General features: G+C 52.1%; 1 protein-coding gene across 1 annotated transcript; it reads right to left on the bottom strand.

Annotated features, from left to right (window-relative positions):
* Window positions 1–740: 740 nt before the first annotated feature.
* On the bottom strand, window positions 741–14,065 carry SERPINE1 (serpin family E member 1). Its single transcript, XM_033170929.1, has 9 exons — window positions 14,036–14,065; window positions 13,334–13,641; window positions 9,161–9,394; window positions 8,133–8,327; window positions 7,041–7,239; window positions 6,343–6,443; window positions 5,443–5,529; window positions 4,523–4,606; window positions 741–1,068 (listed from the first exon to the last, which is right to left on the bottom strand). Exons 2-9 carry the CDS (start codon window positions 13,638–13,640, stop codon window positions 1,031–1,033), a joined length of 1,245 nt encoding a protein of 414 aa, XP_033026820.1. The 5' UTR covers window position 13,641; window positions 14,036–14,065; the 3' UTR covers window positions 741–1,030.
* Window positions 14,066–15,768: the final 1,703 nt, after the last annotated feature.

Here is a 15,768-nt window from a genome sequence, read left to right as displayed (position 1 = left end):
TGCAGAATCCGTAGCACATCAAAGGTCTCCATGTAAGGAAAACTGGGCCGTGATAAGGCCAGGCGTGTTTCCGTTTGGAAGAATGGAGGACTTCCATCTCGGGAGCGCTTGCTTGGAGATGCCTGCAGTTTTCCTTAGTCCAGTGCTGGCATCTTGCAAGAAGGAACTGCAATGAGCGATTCGCTCCACCAGCCCCACGGGAGAGATGCATCCCTTCCTGGGTGGGGGGGGGGCACGAGAGGTGGTGGAGGAGGAGGTTGCCCACAGCTCCCTCTTCATCATCACCCCAACAACATATTTCATTAAACGCAAATAGCAAGCCAAACATATATTAAGCCTCTCTGTTAATACATACTTCACAACAAACGTCCCTCTCAGCAGTGCAGAAGGAAAACGGACGTATTTAAAGTGCTGATCTGCGCAACCCCCCCCCCCGTTCACATCCGATGGGAGGGGACACAACCCTCAACCCCCCCCCCCAGGCACCAAACACATACATACATACGTAATAATAATAAAGAGGAGAAGGCAGATCCCTGCTCTCCTCCGGCGTAAACATCACATGAAGCCACTAGCCCTGACTGGGCAGGGTTCCAGTCCAGTGTGAGGTAGGGGGCACACATCACCCGGGGGTTTCTTGGCATTGCCACCCCATCCAAGGGTGAGCAAGGGTGCTCAGTTGCTCCCCGCCGCCCCCCCCCCGCAAGGAAGACTCTGGTGGAGGCGGAAGCGGCTGTGCGGACATCATGGTTGGAGCCTCATCTTTCCGAAGAGCGGGTCTCCCAGGGGGCGGAGGGGTCTGCGGAGGGGGGGAGCCTCTTCCCAGCAGAAAGACCAACTGAGGCTTCTTCCCTGGGGGGTGAGAGGGCTCTGCGCCTGGTGCTGCCACTCAGCAGCAGGGCGGAGGGAGGTCACGGCTGGCGGCAGGTCTCTCTTTGGGGGGGGGAATGTAGAGGGAGGGGAACAGAAAGGGAGGAATAACTTCTTCCGGCTCCTGAGAGATTCTGGCTGAACAAGGGGGGGGGGTCACTCAGGGCTCCATCACTTGCCCCATGAACAGGGCGGTGCCTGTAAAGGAGAGAAAGAGAAGCAGGGATGCGGTCAGGGATTGGGCAGCAGGTTTCTAAGTAGATCAAATGTCAAGGCGCTGACTTCCGGCGGCGACGCAATGGCGGAGCGGTCGTGGGTTGCCTCGGCTGCGAGGCGACCCAGCCCGTCCCGGGGGTTGGAGCCCCGCTACCGCTAAGCGGGGCTCCGATAGGGTGCGGGAAGAGCGTCCCGCACCCTGGGCTCCCCGGCTATGCCCATTATGGCTCCGTCCTCTTCCCTCGCTCCCCCTGTAAAGGGGGAGTGGGGGTGAAGGGAAAAACGGAGCCGGGCTTCAGGGGACAAGCCCCAACCGGGACGCGAAGCGGCGGTTGCCCCCGCGATGTGCGTTAACGTTCTACCTGTCAAAGTTGGAGCTTAAGAATCCCGGTGTCGTGAGTATTGGATTGGACTTGTTTTTGTGCCTTGTTGACGACCTGGGGGACATTTGGAAAGGGAGCCTGCCTCTTTCCCTTCGGGAGATAGAAAATAACCAGCTTAAGAGACTGCTGTTACAGCGATGGCAACAAAGTACTTAAAATTTGACAAGTGAGACTTATGGTTTTCCCCTTTGGGGACTAAACTGGTGGACAGTATCTCTTTTTAAAATTTTTGGTTCTTGCACCCCGGATTCGGGGAAAATGGCCGTGAAAGACTTTGATTGAATGGAAAGTTACTGGCAAGATGGAGAAGTCTGAGAACCGAAACTGTAATTTGACACCTATGCCCGCTTCTGCCATGCTCGGCTTTGTTTTTGACTTGGTTATGAACTGCGAAATGACCCATGAAGAAAGGACTATTTTATTGAGACTGGAACTGCTCAACCGAAAATTGGAGATATTGAACTGTCATATGTCAAAAAAGTTATATCCCACAGAGGAGACTGTACAGGAAATGGCTGCATTGGAGGAGTGCCTTGGCACAGAACTGAAGGGACTGATTGAACAACAGGATGAAAAGGTATGGCTACTCCGGAGTAATGGATCGTCTCTTGGGGGTGGCAGACCCAGGACGGAGAAAATTGTTATAACTAACTCCCGAGGTGAGAGCTTGGGAGCGAAGGTGAGAACTCTATGTTTATATCTACAAATAAAAGAAGAATGGGATGAGGAACCGGAGAGGCTGGGGGAAAAGGTGCGCACCCTGATGTTCTATGCAAGGATTACTTTGGACTCAGTCTGGATCTGTGGTTATGTAAAGAAAAAGGATACTTCGAGGAGCAGCTCTGGAGCAAGACGACCAAAGAAAATGGACAGAAGGGGGATAGGGTGAATGATATTAAGGTATAAAGGAAAAAAATGTATTATGGTAACCTGAAACCGGTGTGTCAAGACTTTAAGTTTTTTAGAGAAAGAAAAGAGGTACTCTAAATTTTTATTATTAACAGCAGTTATAGTGAATGAAGATATTTGTTATGATTTACTTTGAAAATAAGGGGATAAGAACCAGAATCTTGTATGGAATTAATATTAAGTTATAACATGATCTGATCTATGTTAAGTCAAGAATGGGAAAATATTGTTTATTATGAAACAAGATTTGTTAAAAAGAAGCTTTTGATTTTAATTTTTAGATATTTGGATTAAGATCAAGATGGTATAAGATGTTATTAAAGTAATATTTGGGATTGGAACCGAAGGTGAAAAGGCAGGGGAAGTCTGTACCAAGATTCGACCAAGAAATTTTTTTTTTACAGCATAAGAAGAAGAATTATTGGTATTTGTGTATTTGTTTATTTTTAGTTGGGGGTGGGTTAATGTGGGTGTTATATTTGTATGCTGTCTGTTGTAAAACCAATAAATTCTTATAAAAAAAAAAAAACAAATGTCAAGGCGCTGTCTGGATGCACAAATTGCAGGGGGTTGGACTAGATGAGCCCTGGGGTCCCCTTCCAGCTCCACAACCCTGTGATTCTGTGCTGTCCTCTGGAACATGGCCTTGGAGAGATCCGGGTTCAGTTCCCAACATGAAGCTCCAGGCCAGAGTGCTGCCACTGCTTCTCAGCCTAAGCTGCCTCACAGGGCTGTTGGAATCGTAGAGTTGGGAGAGACCTCAAAGATCCTCCAGTCCAGCCCCCCTGCAAGGCAGGAATGGGCAGCTGTCCCAGACGGGGGTCGAACCTGCGACCTCGCCGTTATCAGCACCACGCTCTAACCAAATGAGGATAAAAAGGGAGAGAGGGAGGGCTGTGGATGCCGCCACAGTAAAAGGTGGGCTATAGAATGCAATGAGGACAAAATCATATTGTTGTTGTTGTTCAGTCGTTCAGTCGTGTCCGACTCTTCGTGACCCCATGGACCAGAGCACGCCAGGCACGCCTATCCTTCACTGCCTCCCGCAGTTTGGCCAAACTCATGTTAGTAGCTTCGAGAATACTGTCCAACCATCTCATCCTCTGTCGTCCCCTTCTCCTTGTGCCCTCAATCTTTCCCAACATCAGGGTCTTTTCCAGGGAGTCTTCTCTTCTCATGAGGTGGCCAAAGTACTGGAGCCTCAACTTCAGGATCTGTCCTTCTAGTGAGCACTCAGGGCCGATTTCCTTGAGAATGGATAGGTTTGATCTTCTTGCAGTCCATGGGACTCTCAAGAGTCTCCTCCAGCACCATAATTCAAAAGCATCAATTCTTCGGCGATCAGCCTTCTTGATGGTCCAGCTCTCACTTCCGTACATTACTACTGGAAAAACCATAGCTTTAACTATACGGACCTTTGTCGGCAAGGTGATGTCTTTGCTTTTTAAGATGCTGTCTAGGTTTGTCATTGCTTTTCTCCCAAGAAGCAGGCGTCTTCTAATTTCGTGACTGCTGTCACCATCTGCAGTGATCATGGAACCCAAGAAAGTGAAATCTCTCACTGCCTCCATTTCTTCCCCTTCTATTTGCCAGGAGGTGATGGGACCAGTGGCCATGATCTTAGTTTTTTTGATGTTGAGCTTCAGACCATATTTTGCGCTTTCCTCTTTCACCCTCATTAAAAGGTTGTTCAATTCTTCCTCACTTTCTGCCACCTAAAATCATATAGGTGGGTTCAAAGGTCACTCCCGCCTTGGAGGAAAAAATAAAATAAGGATCGGTGGTCCCAGAGGCAGCCACCAGGAGGCAGCCTTGCACCGTTCCCAAACGCAGTTTGCAGGCCTTGCTCTGTTTACAGGGTTTGTCACGCGGAAGGTGGAGAAAAGTTGTTCTCTGCAGAACCCAAACCACAAATTGCAGGAAAGGAGATTTCCACTCAACATCAGCAGAAACATCCTGAAGGTAAGAGTTGTTTTACAGTGGGACAGACTCCCTCGGATGGTGGAGGCATTTAAGCAGAGGTCGGGCGGCCAGCGGAGCAGGGATTCTTGAGCTCCAATTCCTGCCTTGCAGCGGGGTTGGGCTAGATGACCCTTAGGGGTCTCTTCCAACTCTACGATTCTGTAAAAAGCAAGCGTTCTTACCAGTTGGGTTGTGTACCACGAGGAAGAGGAAGGGCCTGTCCATCACAATCTCCAGGGGGGCCATGCGGGCGTAGATGATGACAGCTGAGGAAAGGAAACAGGATTTTTATTGCAACTTACTTTCTATTTCTCTTTAGATTTCATATATATATATATATATATATATATATATATATATATGTGTGTGTGTGTGTGTGTGTGTGTGTGTGTGTGTGTGCAGTATACACATACATACATACATACATACATACACATATATATATTCTGTTTAGCTTAGTTTGGATTTTATCCTACAATATGTCGATAATAAAATTGATATCATCGATATTTTATTATCAATTAATAAAATAGAGTTTTAGAAAGGAAGAGGATTTTGAGAGCTGCAAAGGAGGAGGCCCCGAGGACAGCCCGGGAAATGCGCTGGCTGTTTGGGGTCACCCCAGGAAAGAGATACAGGGGGGTGTATCTGGATGAAACCTCCAAAGACCCCCTAAGCAATAGGGTCAGAGGTCATCTGCTCTGCTTTTGGGGAGAGGTCAACAAGGGCATTTTCTGCTGTGGCTATTTGGGATGATGCAGTACATGAGGTTCCATCTTTGGTCACCTGCTCCAGGTGTCTTTGGGATTCAACCCCCGCCCCCGCCCCAGGCTTTCTGTGGCCATTCATGGTGGGCCCGGCCAGCTTGGCGTTCTGTAACCTTGTCTTTTTGATACTTCCCGGTGTTATCAGACACACTGACAGCATTACTGCATACCTGAATTTTATTGCTCATCAGTTTTTATATTAAGCAGTTCAGAACATTTCTGAAGGGGAAGTAAGCTGATCGAAGCTCTGATAAGCAGGTTCAAAACTCCCCCCCCCCGAAAAAAACAGGAAGGGGAGAAGTGGGTGACCCTTTCCCGGCAATGGCGGTCCTCACCTGTGGCAGAGGAGGCCTCCGTCCCGCTCTCATTCACGTCGATCTTCACCTTCTGCAGGGCTTGAGCCACAAAGAGGGATTCTTGGTCTGCAAGGGGGGACAAGGCAGTGAGCAGGGAAAGGGGGCCGCAGAGGGGCAGGAGGGGGCAAGTGGGATGTCCGAGAGCGAAGAGGGTGAGACCTCCTTCGTTGGAAGTTTTCAAACAGAGGTCAGATGGGCGCCTGCAAGGGATTCTCCCGCTGCAATTCCTGCATCACATGTGGGGTTGGGCTCAATGACCACTGGGGGACCCGCCCAACTCTACAATTCTAAGAGTTGTTTGAGGTTTCTAAGCACAGGTAGGAGGCACATCTGCCAGGGATTCTGTGGCTGTGGTTCTTGCGTTGCCGGTGGGATTGGACTAGACAACCCTGGGGAACCCTTTCAAACTCTACGATGCTATGACAACTCCGCAAAGCAAGATGGGCATTAATATAGCCCCCCCCCCCCGCCGCATCCTCTGCAACAGTGCAATATATTTTTACTTGGAGAGTGGAAGGAGAAAACAGCTCTCCTTCTGCAGCACACGCCTAAAAACCTTTCCACACCAAAATGCTGTTGGACTTTCCTATGTAGTCTGGGAGCGGGCTGCGGCCAGGCCAAGGCCCTCGGCACATGCTCAGCAGCACCTTCCTCTTTGTTATTGCTTTAAGAAGAGCTTGCTGGATCAGGCCTGCCTAGCCCAACATCCTGCTCTCACAGGGGAGTTTCCCAGCACAAAAGCAGCTCTCCCCTCCTTTGGTTTCCAGCAGCCGGGATTCAGAAGCATCGCTGCCTTAACTCTGAAACACGTTCGCCCATACTGCAGTTGGGGGGCTACAATCAGGCACCCTGGGGTGCAGACGACCAGAAGGGACTGACCTGACAGGCTGCTGAAGTTGGCTTTCCTTGCGTCAAACATGTCCTTCATCCCCAGGGTCTCCAGGGGCCCTCGGAGGTCAGCTTCGCTCTCCAGGGAGAATCTGCAGAGAAAGGAAGGTGAGGGGTGAGGGGGTGTCACAGTCCAGGCAGCCACCAGCTCCACACCATGGCTGGGAGATGTGGCAGGATCTGCACCCAAACCACAGCTTGCATGACTGCTAGATAGTCACAGACGGGGGACACAGACAGAATGCCATATTCTCTAAACTTTTGTGGTGGGAAGGGGAATTGCGAAAAGTTAATCTTTACTTCTTCCTGTCACTGCGCGCTATTGAAACCTGGCAAGACTTCTCATGTGAGTAAACCTTACATTTTTCTGGCTTACTTAAACAGTCTGAGAGTGATTTCCTTGTTAAGAGGGAAACATAAACGGCAGAAGATAATCCAAGTTTGCATCTAATTGTTCCAGGAGGTTATACAAACGTCTCCCAAGAGCTTCTACAGATAAGCTGTGCACAGGTGGAGATTTTACTCTGCTGTAATAGATACTTGCCTTCTAGTGAGGGAGAGGAAGGATAATTAATAAAATGCCCACCCCAGCTCATCTAAATCCATCCCACAGGAGAGATGGGGGCCTGGCGTGGACCCAGGGGAGTCTTGGTTCCCCACATTCCCACCCGCCCTCCTCAGGCACCTACTTGGGTAGGACCAGGAGCCTTGTCACTTCCGTCATGTTCCTCTTCCATCCGGCCACCAGCTGGGAGTCAATGATGTTGGTCAGGGCAGAGAGCGGGGTGTCCAGGTCGAAGGGGGCGGCAATGAGCATGCTGAGGGTCTCCCCCTGGTAGGGCAGCTCGATGACATCGTACTCCACTCCTGTAGGGCTGGAGAATTCGCCTGCAGAGGGAAGGACAGAAGGGCGTAAGAGCAGAAGGAGAGACCGCTGGGTCAGGCCAAAGGGGACCCATCTGGTCCAGCGTCCTGTCCTCACGGTGGCCAGATACACCTAAGAAATCTAGGACTCTAGATAGACTGCATCTGGACCTGGAGGTTCCATAAGAGAGGAGCCCAGCTGCTGGATCAGCCCAATGGCCTATCTAGTCCTGCCAGTGGCAAACCCACAAGCGGGACCTAAGCACAAGAGCAAGTTTTCCTCCTGAGCAGCTGGGATTCAGAAGCGTTCCTGATGCAGAGCATCGCCATCGGGACTAGTAGCCATTGTATAACGGTCTCTGGCAAACAAGCAGCCTGATGAGCTGCAACGGCTCTCTCCATCAGTTTTATGTAAGTTTAATTACAAGAAGAAACACATCCAGAGCCCGGCCCTCCTGCCTGCTCTCATTAACAGTAGTTGCTCAGTCTGACTCATTCTTCCAAGAGAAAGAACGCCAAAATCCTGCCTTTCTTCTCCTTCCCTTCCGTTGTTCTCTGAGCTTCTCCCATCTCTTAGTTCGGGGCCTGTCTCCTCCCCAATCCCCCAAAACACAGCCTCAGCCTCTGGCTTATCTGCTAGTTGCCTGGCAGCACTCCTGCCAACTTCCAACTCTCCCTCTCCTTGGGAGCTCACAGCTTCTTCCCTGGGAAGGAGGGGGGCCGGGCTGTTCTCTCTAAACACTCAGCTGCGGAGTTGGCTCCTTGTTCACTTAGCTCAATTTCTGAGGCCGACTCTTCAGCTGCGCTCTGGGGAGGGGGGCCACATTCCTGACACATTGATCTCATTTTCCAGGAGGAGGAGGAAGACCTCTTCCCACCCGACCTCTCCGCAAGCCCCGCTTGACGCCGCTGCTCACCGTAGTTGAACTTTGCCGTCTGCTCCATCATGGGGACGGAGAGGGTGCTCCCATCCAGCTTGTGGAAGAGGCGCTCCCTGGTGGCTGCCTCTGGGAAGGGCAGGTTCCAGAGGCCCTTGAAGTGGATGGCGTTCACCAGGACCAGGCGGGTCATGTGGTCCAAGGTCCCCTCGGGCAGGAAGTCCTGGATCATCCCTGGGGGGGAAGCCATGCATTCTATCAAATTTGCACACTGCCCTTCGCCCACAAACCTCAGGGCGGTTCGCAGCATGAAGACACAAGATGCATAATGAATGGATGGATGGCATGGCATCCCTTGCAACCCACGAACGGATCCCTTGCAGGCAAAGATTGTGCAGGGACAAATTGAATGACCTTTGGAACATATTTATCGAAACCACAGAGACCCATGAATCAACATATACTGGAGGGAAACAATACATTTATTCACACACACATATATATATAGTTCTGTAACCTTGATTATATATATATATATATATATATTTAGTTATTTTGTTCCTGTTGCTTTCCTCTGTTTTTTTAATTTTACTTTTCCTCTTTTCTTCCCTTACTTACTTCAGCTCACTGCAATACTTTTGAGCACTGCGTGGAAAATAACCTTTTCTTTTCTTTTCAAATTTTCAACTTTTACAAACATTTTAATCAGGAAGAAAAATCATCACAAATCCAATTTCCCTTTCCCTCGACTCCCCTCCCCCTCCCTTCTGCGGTTATTTATTTCATATATTTTTATTACTGCATCTCCAATTCAAATACATTTATAAATTTCCCCTCATCCTTCCCTTTATCATCTCTTACTGCGCATGTTTATATCAACCCCACTGATGTTTTAATTGGTTTACAATATGTCCTCAAATAATCAATAGATAACCCTTTCTGGCAAGTGGGCCGGATCCTGCGTTGTCCCCCCCCCCGCCATGGGCCTGCCTACCTGTCAATCGTCGTGACTGATGGGCGGCCCAGTTCCCTCCTTCCCTTGCAGTGCTGCCAAGGGAGAGGCTCACCTTTTGTGTGGTCCTGCACCCAGCTGTTGATGATCCTGCGCGCTTCCTCGGTCTCCGTGAAGTTCACCTGCTTGACCGTCTGGCGGAAGACGCGGTGGAAGTGGGGCATGAACCCGGGGCTGAGCTCCAGGTCCCTCTGCACAAAGAGGGCGTCGGCCGTGTCCACGACATCTTTGCTTCTGGGGTCGGTGAGCGCCTTCTGCAACCAACGCAGGGCTCTGGGAATGCCCCACTCTGCAAGGAGGAAGCGCCCAGCGAGGGCGGGAGATCATTAGGCAGCGTTCCCCCCCTTTTCTCTCTCTCCATTTGTTCCACCTTTTCATTGTCCACTGCAGCTGGTTTCTCAACGCAACATCTAACCAAACCAATGGATTCGCATGACAAAGAGGGTGATCCTAGAAGGCATTGCATGGTAGGGTGAGGCTGGCGGCTGGAATGTCGGATTTGAAGGTTATAACCGGTTCAAGAGGAACAGACCAGACAGGAAGGGAGGAGCAGCAGCATTGTATATAAAGGATGTGTACACTTGTGGAGAAACCCACGACTTGGGGCATGGAAGGCAGGTTGAGAGTAAAGGTAAAGGGACCTCTGACCATTAGGTCCAGTCGCGGACGACTCTGGGGTTGCAGCGCTCATCTCGCTCTATAGGCCGAGAGAGCCGGTGTACAGCCTCCGGGTCATGTGGCCAGCATGACTAAGCCGCTTCTGGTGAACCAGAGCAGCGCACGGAAATGCCGTTTACCTTCCCGCCGGAGTGGTACCTATTTATCTACTTGCGCTTTCGAACTGCTAAGTTGGCAGGAGCAGGGACCGAACAATGGGAGCTCACCCCGTCACTGCGGGGATTCGAACCGCCAACCTTCTGATCAGCAAGCCCTAGGACCTGTGGTTTAGACCACAGCGCCACCCGCTGTGAGAGTACAGGGGTATAAATTTCAGGAGAGAAGAAGAACAGTGACCTTACTTTGGGGGTCTGATATAAACCGCCAAGCCAGAAGACTTGGCTGATGCCTTCCCTGAGCAGACTATCAAAGATTCAAAAAGGAGAGATAGTCGCGGGAGACTTTGACTACCCCAATATCTGTTGGGACTCTAAACTCTGCTAAGAATATACTGTCCAAAAATTCCCCATTTCATTTCCCAGAAGGTGGAAGAAGCACCAAGGGGACCATCTGTCTTGGACATGGTCCTCACCAACAAGGAAGAACTGATTGATGCAGTGGAAGTGGATGGCCCTTGTGGTCTCTTCCAACTCTAGGATTCCAAGTACAGTGGTACCTCGCAAGACGAAATTAATTCGTTCCGCAAGACTTTTCGTCTTGCGGAAATTTCATCTTGCGAGGCACCGTTTCCCATAGGAACGCATTAAAATTTAATTAATGCGTTCCTATGGGAAAAAAGTCAGGGAGCGCCGGTCGGAAGGGGCGCCGGCCGGCACCGGAGCCGCGCGGCGCCGCATTTTAAGGCTGCAGCGAGCGAACTGTTCGCCCGCTGCAGCTTTAAAATGCGCCGTAGCTAAAAAGGCTTACCTTTTGGCTCCGGTGGGGGGGGGGTTCCGAGTCGCGTCCGCCATTTTGGATCGACTCAGACATGCTCAGTCGATCCAAAATGGCGGAGGCGACGCGGAAAACACCCCCCCACACACCGGAGCCAAAAGGTAAGCCTTTTTAGCTGCGGCGCGACGCCGCGTTTTAAAGCTGCAGCGCTCGCTGGAGCCTTAAAACGCGGCGCCGTGCCGGTCGGGAGGGCTTACCTTTTGGCTCCATTGTGTGGGGGGGGTGTTTTCCGCGTCGCGCCCGCCATTTTGGATCGACTGCGCATGTCTGAGTCGATCCAAAATGGCGGACGCGACGCGGAAAACACCCCCCCCACACACCGGAGCCAAAAGGTAAGCCTTTTTAGCTATGGCGCGATGCCGCGTTTTAAAGCTGCAGCGCTCGCTGCAGCCTTAAAACGCGGCTCCGGCGGCTCACAGTGGTACCTCGCCAGACGAATTCGTCTTGCGAAAAACAGCCATAGACGAATTCGTCTCGCGAGTCAACTAAAAACTCGCAAAACCCTTTCGTTTTGCGAGTTTTTCGTTGTGCGAGGCATTCGTCTTGCGGGGTACCACTGTACCAGGAAACTTGGCAGAAAGTGAGAGCTGTTCGGCAGTGGGATTTGCTGCCAAGGAGTGTGGTGGAGTCTCCTTCTTTGGAGGTCTTTAAGCGGAGGCTTGACAGCCATCTGTCAGGAATGCTTTGATGGTGTTTCCTGCTTGGCAGGGGGTTGGACTGGATGGCCCTTGGGGTCTCTTCCAACTCTAGGATTCTATGATTCTATGAATAGCCCCAGTTCCCGATCATGTTCTCCTGGGTTTCAGGATACAGAGGGAAAGGGAAAGCGGAGCGGAGTCAGACACACACTCTGGATGTGTCTAGAAGGCTAATTTCGAAAAGCTGAAGGAGCTACTGGGTGAGATGCCGTGGTCAGAAATACTGAAAGAGAAGGGAGTCCAAGATGGATGGGACTTTCTAAAAGGAGAAATGTTGAAGGCCCAAATGCAGACAACGCCAACAAGAAAGAAAAGTGGGAGGCGTCTAAGGAGAGTGGTGTGAGGAGCTTACAGAGGAAAGTTTACTACCCTGCCTCTCTCTCTCTCTCTCTCTCCTCCCCTGTCTCTTTTCCCACCTCTCTTCTCCCCCAATTATGTTGTATACAGCATCAAAGTCTCACAGCGAATATAACAGATCTGTAGAAAGGAGTATATGATCTGAAAATGCACTTTTGTAACCCAAGAGAATCTTTAATAAAAACATTTTTTTTAAAAAGGGACAAATGTCATAGAATCCTAGAGTTGGAAGAGACCCCAAGGGCCATCCAGTCCAACCCCCTGCCAAGCAGGAAATACCATCAAAGCATTCCTGACAGATGGCTGTCAAGCCTCCGCTTAAAGACCTCCAAAGAAGGAGACTCCACCACACTCCTTGGCAGCAAATTCCACTGCCGAACAGCTCTCACTGTCGGGAAGTTCTTCCTAATGTTTAGGTGGAATCTTCTTTCTTGTAGTTTGAATCCATTGCCCCATGTCCCCTTCTCTGGAGCAGCAGAAAACAACCTTTCACCCTCCTCTATACGACATCCTTTGATATATTTGAACATGGCTATCATATCACCCCTTAACCTTCTCTTCTCCAGGCTAAACATACCCAGCTCCCTAAGCCGTTCCTCATAAGCCACCTTCAAATATCTCAAGGGTTGTCCCATGGGAGATGGAACAGACTCCCTTGGGAGGTTGTGGATTCTCCTTCCTTGGAGGTTTCTAAGCAGAGGTTGGAAGTCCATCTGTCATGGACGCTTTAGTGGAGATTCCTGCATTGCAGGGGGTTGGGCTGGATGACACTACAGTTCTATGATCTGAATGCATGAGTCGCCCCAGTTGCATCAGAGGTTGTTTAAAAAACAACAACTAATTTCCCAATTAAAACAAAACAAAACATGAATGTTGACACAGTGGGTAACTCCCATTGCATCACCAGCTTGACTAGCGAAGATTTGGGGTTTATTTTGGTGCTTTGGCCAGATAGCTGAGAGGAGACTAGAGCAGCCCATGACACGCCCCCCCCCCCATCATTCTGGCTCTGCTTGGAAGAGGCAGGGAGCTCAAGGGGAACAAGGAAAAGAGGGCGCCCACTCACCCCTCAGTTCCTCCCCCCCAAGACGGACCCCTGAATGTCACTGCAACACCAGGGATGTTCCTTCCTTGCATGGGGTGGGGGTGGGGCTCAGCTCAGGGACCTCGAGAACAGCATCACAACCCAGCTTGGCCACCACTGGGGTGTCAGGGAAATAGCTGGGGGTGCTCCCCCCATATTTCTTCCCTGAGTTGGCTGGCTTGCTCCGGCCAGAGGTGGGTGGGGTCTGTCCTGCGGGGCTTCTCCTGCCCCCTAAGGGGATGCATCCTGCACCTCCAGTGGAAGTCATGCAATGTCACAGAGGATGCCAACCAGGCGAAACTTTTCTGCCGCCCTCATGTTTTCCTTGTTGCAGCAAAGCTAGGACAAAGTGTCCCCCGCTCCGAGTCCCGCCCGCCGTCGGAGGCTTCCCTGAGCCGCTGCTGCCAAACCGCTGCGTCCCACGGCCCCCTCCATTCCCATCTCAAGCGAGCGCGCCCTATCCGGGCTGCGGACTCACCGTCGAGGCTGAAAGCCATGCTGTCCTGGATCTGTCTCCGCGTCTCGCCGGCGGCGGCCATCTGCAGCATGGCCAGGACGGAGGCGACGCCGTAAGGAGAGAAGGCCACGTTGCGCTCGCCGGAGGCCGCGGCTACCTCGCGGAAGACGCGCACGCCGAAGTCGGTGGAGAGGCGCGCCACGCGGGAGACACCCGGCCGGGCAAGGGGCGCCGCGGACGCCCAAGACAGGGCCACCAGCCCCGCCAGGGTCACAGCCCAGACCAGGCACCGGGAGGCGGCGGGGGTCGTGCTCGACGGCTGAGGCATCCTAGGAAGGGGAGGAGAAGGCGGTGAGAGAGGAGACCCCCGACGAGAGGAAGGCGCGGGGCTGAGGGACGGGGTAGGGCGACGCAGGTAGAGAGCCAGGCCTGGAGAGGGGTCTCCCTTCCCCGGGGGCGCCTTCGTCCAGATGCGCAGCTCGAGGGGGCGGCGGGACAGCGCTTGGTGTGTTCCCCCCCCCCCGCCCTAGGGCCGCTTTCGGGGCTCTTCCCGGCCCCGATCCCCCTCCGGAGGAAGCCTGAAGCCCCTGCAACGCGGGAGGGAAGGCGCAGCGGGTACGGGACCCTGCTTGGACACGCGTCCGCCTCTCCCGATGTGCGCTGCACCCCGCAGGACTGCCCAAGCGCCCCGTGAGCGAGCGAGCCGCTTCAATTCCTTCCTACCTTCTTATTTTCTCTGTGTGTCTCGCGGGAGCCACTCTTGCTCGGTGCTGCTGCTTTTGTTGCTGGGGCTGCCTGCCGAGAGCTGCTTTTATGCGCGCCGCGCCCGCCCGCCCGCCCAGCCGCGGGCCAGGAAGCCGTGATGAAGTCACCGGCCAGCCCCGCCGCTTCCCTCCCTCGTCGCGATGAGCAACGCCCGCAAACAACTCCCGCTGCCTCGCTGCGCCCTTGTCGCGGCGGGAGTGGGGCGGCGGAGGGGCGCGGAGGGGCTGAGTCACGCCCCGGGAGCAGCGGAGCGCGGAGGAGGCTTGGCTGCCCAGGTGGGGCCCCTCCTCCTCCTGCTGCTGCCCCCCAACCCCATCACCGCCCCAGGCCCAGGAGTCTTCCAGAAGTGGGGGGGAGAGAAAAAGAACAGCAGAATTGTAGAGTTGGACGGGACCTTCCAGGGTCATCTAGTCCGACCCCCTGCAATGCAGGAATCTCAGCCAGAGAACCTTTGGGGCTGCAGAACTCGAGCGCCCTCCCACCTTCTCCTGTGGCTTCAGAAATATTGCCGCCTCCCACAACATCTTCTCTGGCGATCCGAGTAAGATTGTCTTCCATAAACACGGATTTAACAATGAGCCCGTTAAGTGACTGTGGAGGCCAATTCTGGATCCACACGTCCTTCCTTCCACAGTGCGGACATTGGTTTCCGTGCGGGAGTTGATCACGGTGTGGATTTGCCAGCGTGCCTTCCTCTTAGCGCGTTTCTCCTTTTTGTCCTGAGTTCGAGAGTCTTCAAAGCCCAGGACACCTTTGGTAAAGGCTGTTCTCCAACTGGAGCGCTCACAGGCCAGTGTTTTCCAATTGTCAATGTTTATACTACATTTTTTTTTTACATTTGCCTTGAGACAGTCTTTAAACCTCTTTTGTTGACCACCAGCATTACGCTTTCCATTTTTAAGTTCTTGGCCACTGACAACCCTCTCCTCCTCCATGAATTTGCCTAACCGTCTTTTAAAGCCGCCAAGGCTGATGGCCATCACTGCCTCCTGTCCTGTGGGAGGGAGTTCCGCAGTTTAACCATTTCTTTTATCCATCCTGAATTTCCCAACATTCCGCTTCCTTGAATGGCCATGAATTCTAGTGCTATGAGAGGAGAAAAACTTTCCTCTAGCCACCTTCTCCACGCCATGTATCATTTTATAAACTTTTATCGTGTCTCATATTCCTCGCCTTTTCCCTTAAACTTTCCCACACTTCACCCTTCCCTCCAAGAGGAATCGCTTCATCCCCTCCATCCTTTCGGTTGCTCTTCCTTTAACCTTTTCCATATCCTTTTCGCAGTGAGGCGACCAGAACTGGACACACAGCACTCCAAATAGGTCCACACCACAGATTTGTATTTTGGCCTTGTGATATCGCCGGTTTCGTTGTCAATTCCTAAAGATCCTTAGCGTGAAAACCTGCCTTTTCCACAGCGGCCACACTCTGGGTCAACATCTTCGGAGAGCTCTCTACTGTGACCCCCAAGGTGTCCCTCCTGGCCCACCGCTGCCACTTCAGACCCCACAAGAGCATAGGCTGGAATGAAAATTCCTTGTCCCTCCATGAACTGCATTTGCCATTTTCATTTGCCATTTTGCCTCCCACTCACTCAGTCTGGAGAGATCCTTTGGGAGCTCTTCACAATCTCTTAATATTTTTTGCAGCCATGAACAGTTTAGTATCATCTGCGAACCCGGCCACTTCAC

The sequence above is a fragment of the Lacerta agilis genome, chromosome 14 (assembly GCF_009819535.1).
Source record: "Lacerta agilis isolate rLacAgi1 chromosome 14, rLacAgi1.pri, whole genome shotgun sequence".
Classification (NCBI taxonomy): domain Eukaryota; kingdom Metazoa; phylum Chordata; class Lepidosauria; order Squamata; family Lacertidae; genus Lacerta; species Lacerta agilis.
This window is presented reverse-complemented; position numbering and strand designations above follow the sequence as displayed.